The sequence below is a fragment of the Lytechinus variegatus genome, chromosome 16 (assembly GCF_018143015.1).
Source record: "Lytechinus variegatus isolate NC3 chromosome 16, Lvar_3.0, whole genome shotgun sequence".
In the NCBI taxonomy this organism is placed as follows: domain Eukaryota; kingdom Metazoa; phylum Echinodermata; class Echinoidea; order Temnopleuroida; family Toxopneustidae; genus Lytechinus; species Lytechinus variegatus.
In genome coordinates, this window is record NC_054755.1 from 12,765,724 (window position 1) to 12,783,869 (window position 18,146).

The following is an 18,146-nucleotide window of genomic DNA, read 5'->3' on the forward strand; positions in this document are numbered from 1 at the left end:
CTTATTAGTCTTTCCATGATCTCTCGACAGTCTCTCAAGATCTCTGAAAGACCAGTGAAAGATATCTAGGACTAGTCTAAGTCCAATAAACAGGAAATATTAATCAGTCTTTCACAGTTCTTTGAGGAGTATTTATGAGCCATTCCACAGAGACAACAAATTTCAGTGACCTTGGAGACTGCTGTAAGACCTTGCCAATTTTTGGTCTTTCAAAGGTCTCCCCTCTGTGGCATCGGGACCTTAGTAATACAAAATGAGGACCAAGCCTGAGCTACATGTATTCCAACACAATGCATCCCGCCAGAATTCTGAACGAGAATGAGGCCCAAGTCTGTATTGCCTATAAAAACAGAGTCAAACATTGCAACCCTCTGTAGAACAAGGTCCGAGAGGAGGCCGAGCACTTTGAGACCCAACATATACGTAGGCCTACATGTAGTCTGAACAGAGCCCAAGTCCGAACTCCTACACACAGCATCCCTCCGGAATAAGAATGAGGCCCAAGTGTGTACTACATGTACATGTACTTCAAGACACTGCAACCCTTGGTCATCAGAACAAGGCTTGAGAGAGGACCCAACACAATAGGCGGTTTCAAACCGCCTCGATCACAAGAATCCCTGTTAAATTACGAGAACTTTTTAAGGCTAAAAAAACCCGTTAATTATGCATTCACACCGCCCCGAAACACATCCTTCGGGATAAGTTCCCGAAGTTACGAGCATGCGCAGTGTGGTCTGATAAGCAGGCAAGGCGGGAGATTCAAAATCACTAGCCCAGCAGCCACCCACGCCGCCGCGCCCAACGACACGCTGGGATAAAAGTTCCCGTAATTTGCTTTCACATTGCCAAAATACCTGCGACCTTGGAAAAATCCCCACGAAAGTTCTCGTAATTTCGCCAAGTACCTACTATTTAGCGGGTATTTTCTTTCGGGGAGATTACGCGTAGTTTGCTTTCACATTACCAAAATACCTGGTATTTTCTGATCGGGTAAATTTCCCGATCAGAGAATACCTGGAACTGGCGAACTTCGAGGCGGTCTGAAACCACCTAATGTGACCCTACCTTGGTGGACCTTCTACTCTGACGTAGGTCCATGGTAAGAACAGGGCCAAAGACTGAACTACCCTACTTGAAGTACTCTGATTACAATTGTACATTAGCCCGACATTTGTATGTAATCACTCATCCATTACCAATCTATCATGCATACCACTCATACCGCGGGATTACTCTCCTCACATACGAGTGACATCATGTATCACTCACTACTCTTTCACTACAAATGTTGTACTTCAAAACTTCTTTCATTCAAGAAAGATGTGTTGGGACGCAATTAAATTAGAAAACCAATTTAATCATAACTGTACCTAAGTTTTTTTTTAATAGTGATGTGCACTGTAAATACACTTGCCCCCCCCCCCAAAAAAAAAAGCCTGTTCTCACCCTTTTCTTTTCAATACCAGCATCTGGGGATAGATTGTCAAGTCTTCTGTAACGATGAGGTGACAACCCTTGCAGAAGCTACCATTTCAAACCTCTTCCACTTTCTCACGTTTCTTTTGACGTGTATATGACAGCATGTACAATATTGTTTCCTGGAAGGGACATACATGTAATTCATCCCTGAAGGACCCTGATACGACCCCTATTCGCACCATCAGAAAATACAACCCCCATTCACACCAGCAGAAGTTGAATCAATGTCATCTAATCTGCACAACTATGAAAGAAGACATCAAAAACCTAATAGGAGAATAAAGATTGAGGAAAAGAAAGGGAAAGATAGGAAAGGATGAAAAAAAGTGAAAAAAAAGAAAGAAGAAAACGAGTTCGCGGTAATAGTCAAACATGACTAGTCGCCATTGTACCCAACAAAAAACAAACCAGTCCTTCACATTTATAATTTTGTGGAGCTCAATAAATCGCTCTCCTTATTTTTTTGAGCTCAATTGAGCTCCTCAGAATTGCTCTCCTTGAGGAGCTCAAATCAATTCAATACATATACAATGTATGATAAATTGTAGATTTTTCTGAACATCGTGTATGCAATAGCTGTGGAGCTATAGTATTAATCTGTGGTAAAACTAGGCCTGGGTCAATACGTTTACAAAATATCGTGCTCCTGCTCAAAAAAAAAAAAATTTGCTAAAATTCCATATTTTACATCTTTAAATCCATGAAATGGCCATCCTTTTTTCCATAATTCATGAAATTATTTTGATTTGCAATGTAGTTGAAAACTATCAGAAAATTAAAAAATACTAAACCTCTTTCCTGACTCTGATGTAAACTTACACTCGGTAAATAATGTAGTCCCAAATGTAGACTTCCATGGTATTGCCATGAAAATCTACATACATGTATGGGACTACGATATTTACCAAGTTTAAATTCAAATCAGAGTGGGGAAAGAGGTGAATATTTTTCATTCTTCTGATAGTTTTCAACTAAATCAAAATTTCAAGGAATTATGGAAAATAGATGGCCACTTCATGGATGTAAAGATGTAAAATGTGAAATTTTATATTTTTTAGGAGCGCGATTTTTTTTTAGTAGCGCAGTAGGAGCGCCGGCGCGATCGCGCTCCTCAAAAATGAAGGTCTGCTAAACCTGTCTCATCTGAATGTACCCAAAATAACCCTGTCATGACATGTACATGTACTGTAAAAGTAGGCCCTACATGTGAACCCTTTCCTTCACATCTAGCACAAATTCAGTGTACGTACATGTATATACATGTACATGTATTTTACAAACAAACAAAACCAACTGTTATTTTTCTAAAAATACAAATCCTGTGTTCTTTAGTGTTATAAACATTAAATTTCATGTCCTGCAGGAAAATGTACAAAACATATGATAAAACAATTGTAAATAGAGAATCTTTTTCAGAATAGTCAGCTTCCCTGACATACATACATGTATGTGTACAGGTTTCCATGAACTGGAATAAGCTTGTTAAACACATGTATGCTAAATACTGTACAAAAAACTGAATCAGATACAGTATTGCAAGATTTTACTCTTATGTGCATAATATTCAGTGTACATCATGTAGGAAGGAAAAATCATTTTGATTTTCAGTGTATTCTGTCAAAATGTTCATGTTGTCAATGTCGATAAATACATGTACATATACCTTTAAGAGGATTGATTGCAATCATGTACAGACTTCCTTCATGCTGGATGCTTGGACAGGATATAAACTACATTTTGGTCATTGGATAAATACACATTACAATCTACATTTAATGACATGAAGGAAAAAGATAATGATCTGTGCATCATATTTAAATGATTAAATCAGACTCAAAATAAATATTTAAAAAGGAATCTGTATTCAAATGTTTATCAATTACCTATCAAGAATGTAGAAAGCGGTAAGCAACTAGAATACAAGAATGCAAGACATGCAATGTAAAAAACAGTTTATGACATGGTTAATACCGATCCTTTGTAAAGTTTTGACGGTTACATACAGATATGTACATGTACCGATACAGATTGTTTGATTCACAGAAAGCCTACAGTGTATCTTGTACAGCATATTGTACAAGTATCTGTGTACAAACATTATACAGGTACACATATACAATGTACATGTATCTACATCAAGCTATTAATAGGTGCATTTATGTATACAGAACTATCAAAATACTAGTAGTCAGTAACTACATGGAAGGCTGTATTTATGCGACCTCAAGCCAGAATCATGATTAGAATCATGATTCAGAAACAGAAACATAAATCACATTATCACAGAATCAGCGTTTAGACGACCTTCATTCTAACGCTGTTTCTCCTCGGATTCAGGCCGGTCCAGTGCGCAGTTTGACCCAGGAAGTACACGTCAACTGTTTCGCATGTTTCGGCTCTCGAAAAATCAATCTTTTGCGTCCAGTCTATTATACCTCATACATGTACCTATTATACAATGTAATACCTCACAATTCAGTCAATTATACCCCATTTCATTTACTTCTTTTCATCTTGTCGGTTTATCAAAAATGGTATTCGGAAGTGAATTTCAGCGTTATCCAATATAAGATTGACATTGTCAACTCAACAACAACTGAGATCATTACTAGAACTTGCAGTTAAAGCCAGGACAAACCAAGTGGAGCGCCTCTGGCAGTCTCAGCTGCATCATGTGATTCAATATACATGTAGCAGAAGTGCTGACTTTGAAAGCTACTATAAAGTATAAATAATTATTCACAAAACACCATTCATATATAATTATACAATACTACATGTACGTTCAATGACCCTAAATGATATTTGACCTTGATCATGTGACCTAAAACTTGTCAGTGATACAGTACTTGATTACCCCTACAATGTACGTTGTATGTCCACATTATGATGGAAATTCAACAAATGCACTGTACCCCCAACTTGGCCAAAGTTTATTGACCTTAAATGACCTTTGACCTTGATCATGTGACTTGAAAAACGCACAGGATATTCAGTGATACATGTACTTGATTACTCTTATGTCCAAGTTTTATGAATCAGATCCATAAAATTTGAAAGTTATGACATATCAAACCATATTACAATCACTAGACCACGACAAGCCTACAAATGGGAAAATAATTCAGGTTATCTTTTAGATCATGTACTGTTCAAAATAGGTTGCTTTTCAGATTAAAATTTAACTATTAAAAAAGAATTCAAAGTTTTCAATTATGTTTTTATCTAAATTTTTCTTTAAAAAAATTGAATATGAATAATAAGTTCTCTATATTTTGTAAAAATGAAACGGAAACAGACACTTGTCTTACTAACTCATTTCTGTATTTTTAGTAGAAATATTTGGGGTGAAGTAGAAAAGTGGATCATATCATCTACAATACAAGTATGTCATGTACTTTACTCATAAATTGACTCTGCAGAGGTACATGTATACTTTTAGTTTTCGGCAACAAAGAAAAGCCAAATGATACATTGTATTGTTAAAGCAAAACAATACTTCTCTACTCACTACATTTAAAGGAGAATAAAACCCTTGGAACAAGTTTAGCTTGTATGAAAAGTTGAAAACAGAAAAATCAAGCAATAAAGACATTGAAAGTTTGAGAACAATGCTATGGAGATCTTCCCATTGACAATGCAACGAAGATCTGTGATGTCAGATCATGTCACAGAATTACAACTCTCCACTTTGTACCGGAAATATACCCAAACTCTCTACATGTATATTCACTCAAATCTAATGATAGTACAAATTCTTGAAACCTGTAGAACATGTCCTCCATAAAAAACACCTGTTATAAACTTAAAGGGGAAGTTCACCCTGAAGAAGAATTTGTTGTAAACATAGCAGAAAAAATAGTAAAAAATATTGAAGCTTTGAGAAAATCCATTAATAAGTAAGAAAGTTATTAGAGTTCAAAGTTTTGGATTTGTGACGTCATAAACGAGCAGCTGACCCATCTGTTATGTAATATAAAACGCATGAATTTCAAATTTTATATGGTTCCTGATGACTTGATTTTGTTTTCTATTCATGATCAGGTGTGAAATGATTTGTCTATTGATAATACAAAAGGTACAGTAAAAACCATTTTCAATTTCTGAGAAAATGACAATTCATTGATTTTTTACCATTCGCTATGTAGGAATGCTGCTCGCATATGACGTCACAAATCAAATAATTGAAATTCTAATAACTTTTTAATTATTCGATGAATTTTTCTCAAACCTTCGGCAATATTTTTCATTATTTTTTCTGCTATTTTTACGATAAACTTTTTGTCAGGGTGAACTTCCCCTTTAAATATAACAATTGAAGGAAGATGTAATTGAGAAGTAATGGGGGAGCTGCACAAGTGTGACATCACACATCTTGGACTGCATTGTCAATGGGAGGACTATAATATGGGCCTACAAGTACATATATACTCTATGTCCATGGTGATCTCAACTTCTCAAGACTTGAATGCTCATAAGCATTACAACTTTCTTCAACTTTTCTCAAAATTTCAATGATTTGTATTGTTTCTTAGATTTTTTCTCTGTTTACACACCTTGTTCCGGATTTTCACTATACATTAATTAAATTTAGAATTGTAGAATTAATTCTACAATTAACAGGTGATGTACATGTACATATAGTATACTATGAATTCACCTCACCTGGGTAGAGATCGTCAGTGTTTGCCATGGGTGGGATTTTAACATGCAGTCATGACCCTCTGTTCGAAAGACAGAGTTATACATACATGTAAAACAGACTAATCCAAGGCCATACATGTAGCCATTGATGCCCTGATGACCTAGTCTGCAGGCACAGGCCCTCATTGGAACTTTGATCAACAAGTGTGCCTCCACCCAAAGACTAGCACATACAAAACTTGCTGTTCCAATAGCGAGAGAGCCTTCAGTACACAAGGCATGAGTAGGCTGCACATTCAGACCCTTATTTTGAGTGAAGGGTTTGCCCAGCAGACTACTGGAGACCCCTGATGATTATGATTTGGCTCAACTAATGTCCCTCTCATTTGCCTTAAATACAGTGGGGGCCTCTTTTTTAATTTTTACTGTTAAAAACATGCCCTGATATTGGCTTAACATGTACACACATACATGTACTCTCATTCATTCTACAGTATTAACTTGTACACTCACCCAATGACCAGTGAAATCTAAATATTGGTGACACTGACAGCCTTTTCTACAACATTACTTCTCACCTTTTACTTCTTCTGACCACCTTCATTCTTAATTTGCTTTTGAGACACATCTTACATAATCTTAATGAAGGGAAGGACACTAAATTCTAAAATTAAAACGTGACAAAAGAAAATGTAATAATTACTTCAACCACGACCAGGGATAAAGTTGCATGGGGGCTGAGGGCAATTTGGCCCCCAGCCCCCAAAACAGCCCTGGAAATCCTAATTCATTGCAATGTTAAAGTTTATCCAATGTTGCAGGTTCAGGCAGGAAGTAGTTGTGAAACATAACCCCCAAAATAAGAAATTTACAAAAATAATTTTTGTTTGGCCTGACCATAACAATCTATTAAACATTGCCTACTATCCCACCCTTAACTTCAGATAAAAATGTCTGATTGTTACTTAATAATTAATTTCTTGCCTGATGTATGCTACTATGACAAAAATAAAGATTTTCTTTCAAAAAGATGAATTTGATATGTTTTGGTTCAATACAAGGTGTTTGATTTCCACACACTGGTTTTAACTTTATACAAACATATTTCACACATGAAAAATAATTCGCAAATAAAAAGACAATGCTACATGTAGCGACTCGCTACAATTTAAAGAACAGAATTATCGCCATCAATCAAAACAGAGAGAGCAAATATGAAGCTAATCACGGAGGACTGGACGTTGATTCACTCTCAACCACCAAGAGTTACGATTAAATAAATGTTTTTTTTTCCACTGCCACATTCACAAATCCATCAATGAAAATACATTGTAGCCACGAAATCTTCACCAGAAATTTCCAATGACACAACTTGGAGAGGAGACTAGATAGAACAAAAAACGTCTGAATGAAAACGTCCTTTACTTCCGCTCCAGGGTAACGCTATCACAGCTATTTCCTCACATCACAATAAAAAGGAAGAAACAGAGTAGACATGTTCTATTTTGGAAGAACACACACACACACCCTCTTCTGTACCAACTGTTTATCTCTTCAAATTATCACCACAAATCCATTTCTGCTATCTCTATTAAATGTTTGTCTGATGCTGATGATCTACAACTTTAAAGAAACACATGTTGATGTCACAGTATTCACAAGAATATGGTAAGAAAACATTAAGTTCAATAATGAAAGATAGAGACTGTACATGAACACAAACATACTAAAGAAACTAGAAAAAAGATAAATACTTAACCAGTGTAGAAGATTGGCAATACTTCACAACTGATATATAAAAAAAATAATTGTCATAAAACTTAAACAATCTGCAGAATATACGTCAACAATAGGAAATCTATTTTTTCCGGGGGGGAAGGGGTATAATTCATGTCTATTTTTTACCAGGGGGGTGTCACTCACCACATATTGTGCAACCCATGCAGTGTCCACCACACGATTATGCTGCATTTACATGAAATAGTATTTGCATCATACATGTAAAGCATTTATTGAAAAACATACCCTTATCAGTATTTTGTACCCTTAGCATTGAAGCTCAAAACAATTTCAAAGGAAAACATTGTCACTGCTGAGGGGCTGAAAACACACCTTTCCGATGCTCTTAGTGCAGGGCACAATAATGTGTTGAGACAGGGATATATTTTCAATTTTAATACATTGTCCCCTGAAAGTAAAAATGAAATCTAATTTGACAGGACTCCATGCAAATGCATACATGTAGTATAGAGTATATCAAGATTAAGTTAAAATAAAGATAAATGGGAAGTTCACCCTGACAAAAAGTTTACTGTAAAAAAAGCAGAAAAAATAATTAACAATATTGATAAGTTTGTATATCCATCATAGATTTAAAAAGTTATCATAATTTTAATATTTTATTCATAACTTCACATGTGAGTACTGTAGCTTACCAAGTATTGTAAATTACAAAAAAAATCAAGGAAATGACATTTTCTATAAAATTGAAAATGTTTCTTATTGTACCTTCAGTATATCAACAGTCAAATCATTTCACATCTGCCCCTGAAATAATTTTTTCGAGACATCACGAAAAAATTGTAATTCATGTACAGGGCAGCTGCTCCTTAATGGTGTCACAAATCAAAAACTAAATTTATGACTTTGATATAATCTTCAATGGATTTTCCTCAAACCAATATTTTTAATAATTTTTCTGTTGTTTTTTTAACAATAAACTTTTCATCACTCTCCCTAAAAGAGCTTGTAGAGTATACAATTTTTCTCACCTTCAAAAACTTAGTGTGATGGCTGGAAAAGAAAACTTTTAGAAATCCATACAGACATCAAGTATTGAACAGAAATTCAAAATATTTGTATTACTGTGACTGATTTGATTTGTTAAAGTTTTTGAGGTTAGTATTATTCTTAATTTTTCTTACCCATCATCTCCTTCTGTAGACTCTGATGTATGCTCCAGTAATCCATCTTTCAATTGATCTAAACCAAGTCTATCATCTTTTTGGTCATCTATACAAGCATCACTTGTGTCTTTTAAACTATTAGTGCTGACTTTCCTACCCAATTCGGCAGGCTTTCCGATCTCGTCAACTTGCGAGAGGGGATTCTCGGAATTGTCTTGGCCATGGATATAATGAACGGAACTTGCAGCACTTGAATTGCCCGAATGCACTACTGTTTCTTTGCTTGAGTCTTGATTTCGTAGGCCTTCAGGAGTTGTTTGACTTTTGGCCGTTTCACTTGGAAAGTCCCTGCACGTCCATCTCCCTTTCCTAATCGGTTCAGTAGCTACCTTAACCACTTTGAACCGATGGGGCCCATTACCGTTGGCCTGGTTTGCATTAGATGTGACATTATTTGAATTGGACAACTGTTCCTCAGTGCTCGCTGATGCGGGCACGGTAGTAGCACTGTTAATGTTAGCGTTAACATCGTCAACCGATGGGTCTAAATCCTGTATACTATTTCTGGATATATTGAAAGAATCTACAAGTTCTGACGACGAGAATTCATCTGCACGACTCTCGTCTAGTTCATCATTACTATCCGGGTCATCCATGTTTCCATATTCTTGGTCGTGTTCTGCAGCGTTTCGCTTGCTCACACTCGTAATTTGAAAACATGCTTTCTTTTTACTTCCTGCTCTCTGGTTTGCCATATCCACACCAACATATTGTTCTGTGTCTGATGTAGGGTCTGGATCTTGTTTATTAGCCCCTGACCCAGAATTTACGACTGCACTGCCGTCTTCTATAGTTCTATTAACACCACCTACTTCTGGATTCGCCATTGCGCTCTACGCACAGCAACACTCCTACTTCTATAGACTTGCTACAGTGCATGCACACAACACACGCCTATCTATCGGCCGGTGAAACAAGCGTCTGCGGTCGATCACTGTTTTACCTATTAAATTCGTATTTCACCTTACCACTAACGCCTCAAAAATCCAGCATGAATTCCAGATAATGTCTCCCAATTTCTCCATGTCGAAGATAACATCCTGGAATCAACAGAATTCTCTAAAACAGCTTGAAATTGTCAGACAGCTGATGATTTCGCTTCACTCAAATTAGCCGATCTACTGGCAGCTTTCTACCATTGCTCCACACACAGCACACACAAAATGGCGAGAAACGATCATGTGGCGCTAGTTTAGGTTCCAGTCCGAAAACATATGTTTTGTGTAGATTTCAGCTCATGATTTACGACAATATCAAGAAAAGGTGATTAAAAAAGACTAGTCCTTAACGCGAAGTCATTGATAAAAAAACTAATTTTGTTGTTTTGGGGATATTATCATCGACACAATTCAGCTCTGTCACTGTCGATCTGTTCATTCAAAACACAAATTCTTGTGACATGTGAGCAAAGAACAGACTTAACTTCCTCTTTGAAGAAAATAAAATGATTAAAAAATAAAATGTATATCATAAACATGATCAACGTAGGCGGATCCAGCGGGGAGGGGGGGGGGGGGGGGGAGACGAAATACTATCTTCAAACTCGTCCCCAATTGGCGCAACTAAAAGGAGGGCCAGAGAAACAGAAGAAGAACGGGGAAGAAAAGGCGGAAAGAGGAAAAAGACAGGAAGAATGGAAGAAGAGGCGAAAATAGGGGAGGAAGGGTCACACTTTCATGTCACTATCAAAATTAAAAATTGGCTTGCGCTTCGCGCTCGAATTGTCTCTTTAATGACCATCCTACATCTGACAATTAATCTGTGACACTATTTATATATTTTTCTTGAGGGGATTTAAATCTTATTGTGCCCGAGTTCTCGGGGGCCCATTTTATAAAGAGTTACAACTGTTGTAACTTTGCCATTACTAGGCAACTACCATATTTTGATTGACTGCTGAGCCCCGTTTCCATGGTAATGGCAAAGTTAGAACAGTTGTAACTCTTAATGAAACGGGCCCCTGAAGTATTATACTGCTAGTATAAAAAAGTTTCATACCCTCTAGTAATCAATCATAGGCCTATATATTGTAAGCAATCGTAAGGTCGACTATGAGTTAAAACCAATTTGATCTTTATTCTAAGTAATGCTTGACTACATTAACTATAAAAATCAAGGTTTATTCTTCAATTCAATCCTCCAATTACACTCTTAAAACAAATTGGTCAAATTGACCAAAGTAAAAGTCAGTTTACGGGTGAAACTGATAATAACTAGTCATTTTGGACTGATTTGATTTTAGGATGTTAGGAATATATTCGTTTAGATCACAGGAAATATGCGATTTCTTTCTAAATCGTATCGCAGGAAGGTAGGGGCTCGCCATGTACACATTTAAAAAAATCAAAAGCGAGGGAGCAAAGAGATCAAGCATGTAACGGGGAGCTTTTGCATTTTCTAAAACAAAATTTTCGGGCTTTGTACACACTTTGGGTGAATTTTGTATATTTTAAAAAAATAAAGTGCCAAAATAATGTGGGGGCGTCCACCTGCCCCCCCCCCCCTCCCCACTGATGATTCTTTGCAGGTATTATGGTATGATGAATGGTAAAACGCTGAAGAACGTAAGTGAGTTAAGCAACATCTCGACTGGTCTTCTCCATGGACCTAGGAAGCGGGGGTGCTGGGGGTGCTGAAGCACCCACAAGATTTTCCCAGGGGGTGCTGCGTGTATTATTTTCCATAGGCAACACCCCCTGGAATTCTGGTTGGTGTGTCACCGTAGAGCAATGTTTGGAAAATGACCAACATCTTGTGATTTTTGGCTTATCAAATTTCTTGGCACCAAAACGACCTTCATTTTGTAGTGAAATCTTTTTTTGCTCGTCAAATTTACATAGGGGGATCCAGGGGGCCCAAGGGGCCCGGGACTCCCTATTGGCGAAACAAAAAAGGGGGACATTTAAAAAATAAGAAAGAAAAAAAGAAGGGAGAAGAGAGGAGAAAATAAGATGAAGAAGAATGAATAAAATAAGATAGGCCTACATGAGATTCTTACTCAATAGGCTGATATCATGCTTAAAATTTAAAGTTTTGAAGTCAATATACAAAACAGCTCCGACATCAAGCATGTCGAGCTTTCATTATTTTGTTTGATTTATAAATTGATTTTCAAAAGTGCTCTGTAAAATGTCTTTTTTATTGTCTCAGTATCAACATTTTCAGCTCGAACTGCGCGCTCGCGTTATTTGATTTGTCAGGTACCTATTCTCTTCTGGTATTCTACAAAGTTCTCAAAATATCTCTTTTCGTGTTTGATTGTCAAACCGATCACATTATTGATTTTCATGATAAAAAGTATATACAGTGCGTATCAAAAAAAAGTTTACACTTTGAAAAAATCCTGTGAAATTATACATTTGTAATATCCTGAAGATTTTTCCACATTTTAACATTGGTACAGATCCATTAATGCAAATGACGATATAACTGTCGAAAAATATTTCCGCTTGAGTGAGCACCACTTAGTTTTAAAAAGTTAGTGAAAAATGATTTGCGCAGATTTTTGAAATAGTTATGCGAATAAAAGTAGACCTTAATCATGAAGAGCACATGGAATTTAGCTAGTAAAACTGATTTGAAGATACCTTCTACCTTGTTTGACTTGTTTCCTTGCCCAAAACACTCTGAAGAGTGCATTTCGCCCCACCCCACTCCCCCACACACCGAGGCCATCGTGACGATATTTGCTTTTCACTGAGCTGTGATTTATAAATGGCTTAAGCTTGATTTTCAGTTTGTTAATCATTGCTAAGCTTGAGAAAAGTGTGGAGAAACAAGTAGTAAATGAAAAATGAAATGTAAACCCACTTTCAATGATAAAAACTTAGTGAAAAAAATCTGGAGATGTCTGATATAAACTTTTGTTCAGATTCAGTTGGCAAAAATAGGGTAAAGGTTGTGCTTACTATGTGTTGAAATTTCAATTTGGGTGGCAAAATTGTACAAAATGCTTGAATGTATCCGTTTTATTTCAATTGACTAAAAGTGCAAGGGAAAAGTATGATAAATCTTTCGTAGGGTAAGTTTGATTTCGCCCTTTCCCCTTGATACAGCATGAAAACAAGCATTTCTGCGAGCTTTACAGAAATGGACAGTGCTCACTCAAGTGTAACATTCTGACAAAACTTTTACCTTCATTGGATAGATGAGACCCAAACCCAAGATTATATGTGAAAAATTTACCCACATGTTGTATATTTTTTAATTCCCAGGGGTTTTTCAAAGTGTAAACTTTTTTTTTTGATACGCACTGTATAGAATGACAAGATACTAGGTATAAATCTTAAACACACACACGCATGTTTATTGAGATACACAGCTTGTTCTTTATTCAAAACATTCTGAAATTATCGAGTCTCAGTCACAAATTTTCTGCTCGCGCTTCACGCTCACATTATTGATTTAGGATGCCCAATTACCCATTATTTTCATGATTTACAAAACATGAATAGAGTGACTGCACTCCGCACTCGCATTGTTTAGTTATGTGCCTATCCTGCCCATGATTATAAAATATGCTTAGAATTTCCATTTTTTCGGTTAGCATGTCAAAATGTTTCATCTTGCGCTTCGCGCTTGCTTTATTGAATTGTTGAATGTGTATCACTTTATGGCTAACTACAAACAGTCCTCAAGAAGTACCCTTTCGATCAGTTACATATGCATTTTGTTCAGGATCACAAACATTGCCAAGAATGTTCGATTTCAGGACAAGATACATTAAATTTCCAAACAATTAGCTCGCGCTTCGCGCATGCACTATTTAAATATGGCTTATGAGATTATTATGTTCTATGAAAATAAAGCATAGAAGTGAGTGTTACGAAGAAACAAACAGAAATCATCTTTGAGTGGCCGATCGGGAAAATATGGGTGATTTTTTTTGCGCCCCCCCCCCCCCCCCCCTCTTATTGGCGAGAGCTGGATCGATCTGCCACTGAATTTAGGCCTACTTCAGCACCCCCAGCCAAAAAATTGTTCCCAGTGCCCTGGTCTTCTCATGTCAACGAAATTACGTTTTATCATTATTCTATAAGGGAAGGATTTATAAACATAGATTGATTTTATTTGGCAAGTCACCATAACATATATACAGTAGCATTAAAACAACAGGCTTGCACATCATGCAGGATGACCCACGAAAGCTCAAATAAAAGCTTATTTCCAGTGCATGGGGTCCTCGACATACAGAATTAAGATAATAAAATGGTAAAATTATACTATTTACATATTAAAAATGAAGAAAAAAAATTAGAATTTACTATTACCAATGAATAAGATGTACAGATAATATATACAAGAATATAACGAAGAAGAAGAAAGGGGAGGAGGAGAAGGAGACGAAAGAAAAGGATGAGGAAGAAAAATAATAAGGAGAAGAACAACAGCAAAAACGGCGACATCAATAACAACACGAAGAGGAGAATAGAAGGAAGATATAAAAGAAATAGAAAGAATAGAAGAAAGGACATATCGAAGCTTCAATCAAACTATGTAAAATAAATAATAATACCTGGTAGAGAAGAGGAAAGAACGTGGTCAGTATTCAGGCTAAATAAACCGTATAACATATCATTAACATTTTCTCTTTGACTCTCAAGTGAAAGATATTCTTTCAATTTCCTCTTAAAATGCAAAAAGTTTCCTATTTCCTTTATATCATTGGGAAGGGAATTCCAATGTTTTATAGCATTGTAATAAAAGGAGTTACCAAGAACACAAGTTAACATTGCTTGAATGACGTATCCTTTAAAAATATACCAATTATATTACATGACTTGTGTTCCGCATCACAAATTGATTACTTCAGTACCTGCACATCATCAACGAAGAAAATTCTGATAGATAAAAGCGAAACTGGCATAAAGTTGGTTTTGACAAACAGAAAAACAAAAAAAAAAGATATTGGCGAATATTTGGCAAAATCCATCAAAGATTAACACAATAGTTGATTTTGAATATTTTAGTTTTGTGAAGTCACGTTTGATCTTCCCACCATTAGTTCAATAAATCTAGAAAATTTAGAATGCTTTTGGTTCTGCATTCATTTATATCATGACCAGAAACATTCATTCATTGTGAACCATTGAAAATAAAGGGAATTTATGAAATTCACTGTACAAGACAATGACAGTTTGGGCAGCTGCTCGCGTAAATGACGTTACAAATGCATAATCTGTAAAATTTATTGCCCTTTTATTCTCTATCCGATTTTAGTCAACCTCCACCCATGTTTATCTCTATTTTTCCTGAATTTAATGAATCACCGTCACCAGGGAGAACTTCACTCTCAAGAATACGAATATGTCAAAATGAACATATCCGCCTCCATAAACGCTGATTATCATATCCCAACAAAAATGACAATTAGTATAACTAACTCACCTGATTCATTAAAAAAAAAATATGTTTTAGTTTAAATATTTTCAAACAGATTGTCTCTTCATGATTATGTCAAAAGACGTATAATAGATAAAACTTGTACATTATATCGGTAGAAATATTTTATTATTGCTTGCCATTCTGAAATGTTTTTCTATCTTTTTTTTTCGAAATTAAGAGATATGTAATATTTGTCAAAAGAAAACTGAGACTGAGTACATGATAATTATGTAAAGAAATTGGACCAAATGATATGATAATATAAACAGTCAATTGCAATTTTAAGACTGCTAGCTGTCCGAAAGTTATTCTGACAAATAATTCGAAGCTGAGAAATGCAAGGGGTTGCTTTCTGAAAATTTATTTCTATTTTTTTTTATGAGTGAGCTGATATGAGATGAGATCAGCAAGCAAACTGTATAGACAATTGTCTTAAGTCTATTTTATCATCTTTCAATAGACATTTTGTCAGTCAGTGCATGCCTGTGCTAAAAGTTCTAAAATGTAAGCGAGCGAAGAGGGCGAGTGCCTCGGTAAAAAGTTTTCATCATATTTTCCATGACTGGGATGTAGAGAGGGGGTGAGAGGGAAAGAGGGGGGGGGGGGGGCAGAGCGGTGGAGGGAGGGGGGCATAGGGAGAGGGAAATAGAGGGTCGGATGGAGGAAGGTAAGGCGTATTCGCCTTATTCCTCTGCCTAATGAGAGAGAGAAGGGGGGGGGGGTATCTGCCTAGTGAGAGACAGAAAGCGAGAGAGACGGAGATAGAGAGGGGGATGAGTTGAAAAGACTGAATAAAGAAAGAGAGAGATAGCGATGAATAAAATGGGATGAGATAATAAAGAGGTCGAAGGCAAATGGAGAATAGAAATTGCAGCCAGATTTTCTAGACAGTGCAGACGATAGGAAACAACTTTTATTGTTTTAATTTATCACGTCTCCTAGGCGGGTGATTATGACAATGAAAGTACAATGAACCACATGTACACACAATCGTCACTATGTAACACACCCTCTTTGGAAACAATACGATTATCATATCATTCCATACAATACAAAACCAAACAAAAAAAGCTCCTCCAAAAAAAACCAAAACAAATCAAGACAAGACAAGATAAAACAAAAGGAAACAAAAAATACAAACAAAAAACAAACCGACATGGCAATGGCAAGACAAAAGGCGCAAGAAGTGGCGAAACAGACAAGATTCTGATACAAGATTGACAGGGAAATAAAAGCAAAATGGGGCCTGTATATACGCTGACTGTTGATTGTTTTGCATTGGCCTTTTTATCGCATAGATCTAGACGTTAATAGTTTGATAAATCACGATAATTCGATTTCATACCTCTTAATAACACAATTCATTATGGTAAAATTATGACATATTCTTATTGCTTTCGATCTCAATAAGCTTATAAGTTAAAGACATCAGAGGGATACAACTGGCGTACAAATAAGGGTGCTTGTATGGGGGGCCATGCCCTCCCTAAAGCTCACGACCATGGAAAAAAAGAATGAGAAGGAAATTTTAAAAAGGTGAAAATGTTAAATCGTTCTCTGAATATGTCAAAATCTATCACAAATTTGGATTTGTGTATCAAAAATGTGAAAATTTAGCTTGCTCGCTTTGCTCGCTTGCAGTACATTTTTGGGGAAAAATCCCCACCATATGCAAAGTCTCGCCACCTTAATTTAATTGACTCATTACGCGGTTAGGGGCAGAAAACAGCCGCCCTAATTTTTTTTTCAAATAGGGCCTTTAGTGAAATAAAGGAAAAAATGGAAAAATGCAGAAAAGGAAAAGGAAGATAGCGAGAGAGGAAATAACAATCTTGAAAAACAGAGAAAGTAAGAAAGAAATGTAGGTCGTGTGAAACTTCTAGGCATGCCTATCTCTTGTTGAATATACATTGTACTGTATTGTAATTTACTTTAAATAAAAAAAAAATCACATTCATGCATTGTAATTTATATGTAATATACATATATTTTCATTTTCAAACAGTACCGGAATTACAGGTTCTTCCGCAATTATACAAAGAAATATTACATTGAAATGAATTATTTTTTCGGGAAGCAACCCCGGCCCCCGGCTTTACATGTCAAAATATTCAAACTTTCTAGGAACATTATAGGAAACGTTCAAATTCTTTATATTTTCGTTGTTGCTGAAATATTGTTGACCCATAATACTTTCAAATAATTGTTGGTCACTCTACCCCCCCTACAATACCCCTTCCCCTTCTTTCTTTCCCGTTCTTTTTCCCCCCAGTACATTTCTCTTTTCACCCTCTTTACAATTTTCTACCCCCACCCCCTCGTTCGTTTTCATCCATCTCTTATAATTTTCCCTTTGCTACTTCTCTCTCTCGTTTAAATTTCAGCAACAAATCATTCCATTATCCCATATCCATTTCTCTTATCACACTAAGGGGGTGTTGCAAGAAAATATTTGCAACCAATCGCAAATATTCTGTTCCAATTTTACAGTTTATTTATCACTTTTAGCTTTAGCAAATCAGATTACACTCCTTATTTCATGGAGCAGATAAGCAAATCAATCACAAATTTGCGATTAATTGCACGGCATATGCTTGATTTTGGGAATGAAAATAGAATTGCTATTGATCGCAAGTTTCTTGCAACGTCCCATAAGTGATCTGTCTCCCT

The 18,146-nt window shown here is 36.1% G+C and overlaps 1 protein-coding gene across 1 annotated transcript; it reads right to left on the reverse strand.

Annotated features, from left to right (window-relative positions):
* Positions 1-6,570: 6,570 nt before the first annotated feature.
* On the reverse strand, positions 6,571-10,279 carry LOC121429965. The gene has a single exon (XM_041627235.1). It carries the CDS (start codon positions 9,917-9,919, stop codon positions 9,047-9,049), a length of 873 nt encoding a protein of 290 aa, XP_041483169.1. The 5' UTR covers positions 9,920-10,279; the 3' UTR covers positions 6,571-9,046.
* Between the last annotated feature and the right edge of the window lie 7,867 nt (positions 10,280-18,146).

Coding starts and splice junctions, on each gene's coding strand:
- LOC121429965 (XM_041627235.1), bottom strand. CDS start 9,919: ATGGCGAATCCAGAAGTAGGTGGTGTTAATAGAACTATAGAAGACGGC.